The sequence below is a fragment of the Pistacia vera genome, unplaced genomic scaffold (genome assembly GCF_008641045.1).
Source record: "Pistacia vera cultivar Batoury unplaced genomic scaffold, PisVer_v2 Contig223, whole genome shotgun sequence".
In the NCBI taxonomy this organism is placed as follows: Eukaryota; Viridiplantae; Streptophyta; class Magnoliopsida; order Sapindales; family Anacardiaceae; genus Pistacia; species Pistacia vera.
The window spans coordinates 3,463,307-3,470,812 of NW_022196028.1; the positions used below are offsets into that span (position 1 = coordinate 3,463,307).

General features: G+C 34.1%; 1 protein-coding gene and 1 long non-coding RNA gene across 2 annotated transcripts; both read right to left on the reverse strand.

Annotated features, from left to right (window-relative positions):
- Window positions 1-90: 90 nt before the first annotated feature.
- Window positions 91-2,510, reverse strand: LOC116130542. Its single transcript, XR_004128068.1, has 3 exons — window positions 2,408-2,510; window positions 2,224-2,276; window positions 91-180 (listed from the first exon to the last, which is right to left on the reverse strand). It is a non-coding gene; the product is annotated as an uncharacterized LOC116130542 (long non-coding RNA).
- A 379-nt stretch (window positions 2,511-2,889) lies between these two features.
- Window positions 2,890-6,668, reverse strand: LOC116130540 (soluble starch synthase 1, chloroplastic/amyloplastic-like). Its single transcript, XM_031416270.1, has 3 exons — window positions 6,626-6,668; window positions 3,889-4,103; window positions 2,890-3,425 (listed from the first exon to the last, which is right to left on the reverse strand). Exons 2-3 carry the CDS (start codon window positions 4,051-4,053, stop codon window positions 3,108-3,110), a joined length of 483 nt encoding a protein of 160 aa, XP_031272130.1. The 5' UTR covers window positions 4,054-4,103; window positions 6,626-6,668; the 3' UTR covers window positions 2,890-3,107.
- Between the last annotated feature and the right edge of the window lie 838 nt (window positions 6,669-7,506).

Sequence of the window (7,506 nt, forward strand, 5' to 3'; positions counted from 1 at the left end):
TTATGTTGCCAACATATGCACTTGACAGGAATGTTAAGATTTTAAATCCAAGTACTGAAAAAAATATAAATACATATAAGCAAAATGTATTGAAAAACTCACTTGTCGCGATTTCTTATTAATGTGCTTGCAAGCCATCCAGAGCAAAGTGTCTCTTTAAGATACGTTGGAGAGACTGTACTGAAGAAGAAGAATTACACACTCGGTTAGGCAAAAGATTTAAGGAGTAAGTCCATGCACTAGTTTGCACTGTTTGTGGAAACGGATACATTAACATTCAACTTAAATTCAATCTCTGCAGTTCACTTTTTATTGGAGTATGTGCCTATGCGTGTGACGCAGGTTTTGGATATACGAAGACCATTGATTTTGAATCGCTGAGAAGCCTGGAAGTTTTTCAAAGAATTCTTATTCCAACAGTCTGCTTGATGCCCTAGAAATCCAAGTATTTAATGCTCTAAAATGATACATAGAGAAATAGTTCCTAGAAAGGTCCAAATCATAGCTTAGTCTTCCGCTCACAAAAAGATCAAAACTAATGATAAGAAATCTTAAATCTAGTTTATCTCTTTAATATGTATGATGTGCAAGAGGAACATTGAAAGCATCAATCACCTCTTTACACTGCCCAATTTCCATGCACCTTTAGCTTATCCAGTTCAAGGCTTTTTACTCAGATGAATGCTACCTTCCTCTAGTTCCATTCTTATTGCTAGCCACATGGACTGGAAGGAGAATAGTAGAGCCATAGTCCTGTGGGATTGGGCAGTGCCGACTAGAACAAGTTACATATAGCTTTATTTGGTTACAAATGTGTTTTACCACAATGCAATAGTCTATATAGACATAAGTTCAGGAAAATGAAGATAGAGATAAACAATAAATAAATAAAATATATTAAAAAAAAAAAATGCTTTCTTTCATTTTCATCAGCAATTATATGTTGGTTTCGCAGGCTGGTTCAGTATTAATAAGGCATGCATAAATAAACAGACTTGGGCTAAGATTTCAATTTGCACAAATAAGAGCATTTCTAGAATGATTGTATATAAATGGTGACCATCATTTTCTTATTCTATCATAACTGGAAGTAGGCTCCAACTGTTAAATCAAGATCCAGTACCAGCCAATACTTGTGAAAAACATTTTTCACAGAAGAACTAAACCAAGTGTTGAACGATACAACAATTACAAGTCACCCTACCAGATCCAACAGAGCTTTTGAAATTTATATATTCAAATTCAAAGATGTAACGTTTACTCCTCAATAAGATGACTATGATTGCTGCACTGACATCACCGTATTTCTAGCTCTTAAAAAGAGGACTCTTAAATATTAGTCAAGCACAGCCAATTCAAAATATGTTGCTCCCTACTAGCTTTGAATCCAAATTTTCATTCATTTATTCAGCAAAAAGCAATTGTTGTGAGAAGTATTATAACACATCTACTAGCGATAGAAAACAAGAGTGTCCGAAAATAAGAACAAGAAGATCTGCACATAGGCAAGATGCAGTCAATGGATCTTAAGAGATAAAGAAGAAAGTGACATGATTTTGACGACTGGATCATCAGTAGTATATTGTTTAATCAGTTTCTGCTTCATGAAGTTAAACATGAGTTTTCCTATCACGTATGCAATGACATAATCGTAATTTCAACAATTTCAGCACATTAGAATATTCTCACAATTCAATCAAGTTTAACTTGAGTAATTAGGTCTTGTTTTCATTTGAGTTTATTTCTGAAACTCCTGGATTTCAGGAATCCTGGTCATTGTATAGATAAAAAAATAAAATAAAAACTGATGTTGGACAGTCAGAAGGAAAGAAAGGGAGAGGACAGAAAATTAGGAAAAGATAGAATAGGAAGTAGAATGAGAGCAGAATCATGGGGGTTAAATAATATATTAATGGTGATTGAATAGACTGAAACAGGATTTTCAGAATTTTAGATTGAAACAGAATTGGTTAAGTAGGGGGTGGTTTTCAAAATAGCTGGCTTTTAATCATTGTTATACTGCATGAATCTATCCAATGCATAACCATGTGGTAAGAAGAGTGTAATTTTCTTTAGATTTCTTTAACTTCTCAAGGGAATTTGTACTACTTGTAAGATTGTATATTAGGAAAAATCCAGATGAAGAAGCACGAATACATGATAAAGAAAACAATTATGAGGCAACTCGAATAATAACAAACAGAAAAAGAAGCTGTGAGTTACCTGCATTCCCCATAATGCTCCATGTTGTGGATTGTCAACACTATTCTTGGTTTCTGCAAAGTACATAAATATTATCAACATTACACGCAAAAATGATTGATTTACAATATTTTTTTATTCTAGTAAGAAACTTAAAGAAATGAACTCTATACAAATAGCGATAACAGAAAAGAAAGTAAAATACCTTGAGCGAAAGAAGGTGATACATATCCCAGTAAAGCAGGGGCAAAGCACCTGTCTGCCACTCATGTACATGAATGATATCAGGATGAACTCCAGTCACCTGCTACATAGTACTATCTTGTTAGATTTCAGAAGAACACAATGACTCAACAAATGATACCAAGCTCCAAAAAAACTTTGAAAAGAAGCAAGAAGTATATGATTTGAGATGTCACTGGCTTGATCACTTCCTACCACCCAACCTCTTTTTAAGTTGGATAAGTGAATGCAGGTGAAATTTTTTTTACCTGTACACTGTCAATTAAGACAAGACATGCACTTCATACAAAAAAAATTCACTGTTTTAGTAGTTTACACACCAGAAAAACTTAAATCTTCAACACGTAATCTTCTATTTGTTTTATAATTCAATAACCAGCTTTGATCTATTTCAAAATAGTGTAGTCTAGATAATAATTTACAGAACTAGAGATATATCTCATGCCAATTCACAAACCTGCATCCATTCCAGGCAAGCACAACTTAAAAATAGGTATGCCTCCAGCTCATTGTATGAAACCCCATAGACATATTGCCCCTTGAAGAACTAATTTGACGATTCAATAAATATCACCGAGATTCCCGAGACTAACCCGCGGTAGGCTTTTATTGGAACCCAATCACCATCATGATAAGATTTATATGTCGTGATCAATTCCAAATCATTTGATCTCCTGTCTCTGGATGCACTCATAGAAAGGGAGCATTACATCTACTGTATGGCCACATGATAAACATGCCCGGGCCAATCCAGTTACAACATCACCAAGACCGCCAACTTTCGCTATAGGTGCCATTTCAGCTGTAACATGAATAATGTGCAAAAGATTGGAGTCCTTCTCTATGTCAGCTGAAACTTCTGGGCTGACATCTGTCGAGGGAAATTTGTTCATCCAAAATGGGATTTCATCCCCAGGAGAAGGCCAAACCCATTCTCCAAGACCAAAACCAGCTGGACTTCCCTGTTTTTCCGTAGCTACCTGCAAAATTGAGGTGGTGGCACATATAGTCACAAACAAAGACAGGACATAGAGAAAGTTTCACAACCGAATATCACCGACCATTCTGCCATAAACAAAATCAGTATAATTTAAATCACAAAGCACCTCAAATGAAACAAATTTTATTTAACAACAATTCTTATCCGAAACAAAAAAAAATTCTAGCAATATCGATGCCAGTTCTTCCAAGAGCCTAGGAAATTTCAGGTATAGATTCCGTTTCATCCCAGACTAGAATCAATGACACAGTATAGCCTTCACTGAGGAAAAACCAAACTTTCCATTGTCCACGATTCATTTGTTTTTTTCACACAGGAAATAATACCTAACTATACATAGCTTCCACCATAAAATAAAAGTAAATAAACGATATTTGTACTCAGTCATCAAACAAAGTAAAAATATAAACTTCCAGCAAATCAACAAACTATGAGAATGAGACCTGCAAAGAAGGATTATGATTTGCTTGAGAAAGCACTGATGTAATCTTGAATTTAGAGGAGTAAAACTTGCTGTGACTTCTCATTTCCGTTCTTCTCTTAATCTTGAGCCTCCTTGAATTCACCAACAATGTACTACAGAACTTGCCCACAAATGCACACTCCATTTTCAGTGAAATGATATTTTATTAATAATAATCTACACTTCATACAAAATCTGCAACAAATAATAGTTGAAAGTGTGACATTTATTACTTGATTACTGAGAAAATGAAATGAAATGGACAACCTAGGAAGGAAGATGCACAACTATTTCAAATAGAAATGTACTGTGTACACCACAAGAACACTACAAAGAGACAAAAACAAAATCTTCAGTTTGATTAAAGCGCTGATATCAAATATCTGAGACTGATATATTTTTGTGGGTAATGATTAATAAGATCCTGGGGTGTGTTTTGTTGACAGTATTGGACTGTACTAAAGGGTGGAATTGCATTGTTTTGAAGTTATCCAACAGTTGGCAAAATTTTAGGGTATGTTTGGTTACCGGGACGATATGAAAGGGCTGGCATTATTTTTGACTTAGATGGTTGACAAGACATGGTGTTTGGCTTGATTTTAAGGAAGGGGACTAAATTAAATTTTTAAATTTCTCAGTACTGTTTTACAAAAATAAAGGCCCTATCTCCCATTGGAGTAGGACCACACATAATATTAATCCCGTGACACCAAAACCAACAACAATTAAAACCAGAAAAATAAAACACATTTTATTAAGCCAATGAATTGAAGATATAAAAATAGGCATGGACATGGGCATGCCATGTAAATGAGCAAGTTACCCATAAAAAAATAGGCTGGCCAACACAAAATCAAATTTGAAACAGAACTAGGAAGAGACAACAGGTCAAACACGATATGAAGCAATAAACGCCATTCAAGTAACAGATTGAATATCACTACATTAAAACACATAATTCCTATATGTTTGAGCAATAATCCATGCATATACAGTCATAACCACAAAGAATTCATCCAATAAAGTAGAGAGATGGTGGAATTAACTGAGAAAGAAAGTAAGCAAGAGAACATAGGCATAATTTTGAAAACACACGTAATCAAAAATCAAAACCAAAATCAAGAATTAATCAAACTCACAGAGTTAGTAAAAAAAAAAACAAAAGAGAGAATTTCATACCCCATCTTCAAAATTTATAATCACTTACTCATTTCTTTTGAAATCATAGTTGAAAAGGAAACCCTTATTTAAAGAGAAAATCATCGGAAAACTCTGGGTCTTGTAATGCACTTGTTAACCGTTGGAGTCCATACAAAAGAGCCGTTGGAGTTGGAAAGAGGCTTAGGCGTGCAGTCAAAGTTTTATTTGCTAGGTTTTTTATAATGTGTGTGGGTGCTGGGTTTTTGATAATGTGAGTGGGTTTCCATGGTGATGTTTTAAAAAGGGGGCAATTTGGGCAATTTCATTAGGTCAGCATCTTAAAGGCACCAAAATTGGTTTCTATTTTATGTCTCTGAAAGATAGTTCTCCAATTGATCTATGCTCAAACAATAAAAGCTCAGATCAAATATGTTACATATACATTCTGCAACTTAAACAAAGAAATTCATTATCATGCATTCGCATTGCACACTAAACAACAGCAGGTGACTCATTTATAAGCACAATCATTTAATTTTTGAGAGGCAATGTATACTTAAATAGACTTCTAAAGATTCTGAATTATACATGGAATGAATTAGTAATTATACGTAAATCAAATGGAAACCCTAGAAGGCTCTCAAAGCATGGAAATCCACATTAGAATTATGAATTCACAACCAAGGCCATATGCGACAAAGGATGAAGTCATGAAGACAAAAAGGATTAAGCCATTAATGTCAAGAATCTTGAAAATCATCTAAAGTTAATATCAAAAGACAAAGGAACTAAAAGTTCAACTGAACCAATCAAAACAATTCAGTTTACGAACAAGTAGGGTCCCTTCTAGATCTGACACGTACAATACAACAAAAAAGGAAACAACAATGGTGCGAAATCTTCATTTAAATTGTGTTCCTAGCAACTGCTTTCCAAAGTCTATACCAACTTTCGATAAAACTACAATCATCAAATAAGTGTTTCTAGCTTCAATTTAAGATTTAAGGTTACAAGAAACAAATCCACAACAAAAGCGTCTTATCAAATATCCTTTTCTCGTTTTCATCTTCAACTTTAGCTACATAATTACAGAAGTGGGAAATAAAGCACAATAAACCGTTTAAACCCAGATATCAAAATTAAATAACAAAAAGACCATTAAACTTTGATCAAGCCACAAAATAAGAAACCAATCAATCTGAAGCATCATCTGAGCTATTTTGCTGAATAAAATGCAATTTTTCAAACAAACCACACAAAACAAAATCAAAATCCAGAAAATCAATCATACAAAACCCAAAATCTCACTAACACGTCTAATAGTTTCAACTATAAATCATAAATTCACATATCCTCTCTTTTTCACAAGCAAAAATACACATTAATGCATCACATATAGCCCAAAAAATTTTAAAATAAAAACCCAAAAACAAAAACAGATAAAAGATAATATCTAATCGACCCAGTTAACATTCTTAACTCTAAATTTAAATTTCAAAGCCATTACACACATTCAAGGGATTGAAATACAAACAAAAATATATGGAGGGGAAATTTGAAGAAGAAGAAGAACATACCTCAGACTGAGTAAAGCGGAAGCCGGGCCTCCATTATTGGGGGGTCAACCCATGAGTTACAAAGGAAAACGAAAGAAAAGCAGAATGAGAAAGCGAATAAAAATTGAAATAAGTATTGAGTATCAGTGAGGTGAGTTTATGTTTGAGTTGTTAAACCGAAAGAAAGCCAAGTGGGTGGTTTTGTGTTGCGTCGTTTGTGTGTTTGGGGTTTTGCATTTTGTCTTTGAAAAGGTGAATCAAACAGGCTCAGACTCAGACTCAACTCTCTCTCTCTCTCTCTCTCTCTCTTAGGTGATCTTAAAAAAGATGCCCATAACATCACCACATTAAAACACATAATTCCTACATTTTTGAACAATCATCCATCATAACCACAAAGAATCCAACCAATAAAGTAGAAAGAGAGTGAAATTGACTGAGAAAGAAAGCAATCAAGAGAGAATTAATCGAAAATCAAAAATCAAAATCAAGAAAGCATGTGTAACCCATTCATCAATGCAAAGTGAATGATTGAACACACCACCAGCAACCATCAAACATGTCTTTAACATGAAAATATTTATCTTTAGTAAACCAGCATCAGGCAGCAAATCATCTTTAAAATGAAAATGTATTCTCTTTTCCCAAGATCAACATAAGCATTTCACAAGCATAGATAATGATCAAGTGTAACCCATTCATCAGTGCAAATTATAAAGGCATATAGAAATTATCTGACATGTGAGAACTTGCCATGAGGTTACCAAAATTCATGGCTCAATTTGGAGAGAACAAGGCAAGAATCAAACAAGTGATAACTGTCAGAGATGAATACCAGACTCTTTCCTCTTTGAAGATTACATCAGCAGGTGCAGCACCTACGGATGAACACATTGTATCTG

What these genes read in the sequence shown, in the direction of transcription:
- LOC116130540 (XM_031416270.1), bottom strand. Translation starts at nt 4,053, where the DNA reads ATGGAGTGTGCATTTGTGGGCAAGTTCTGTAGTACATTGTTGGTGAAT. An exon ending in ATCATAATCCTTCTTTGCAG is followed by an intron (nt 3,426 to 3,888) that starts GTCTCATTCTCA and finishes TCAATTTTGCAG; the next exon opens with GTAGCTACGGAAAAACAGGG.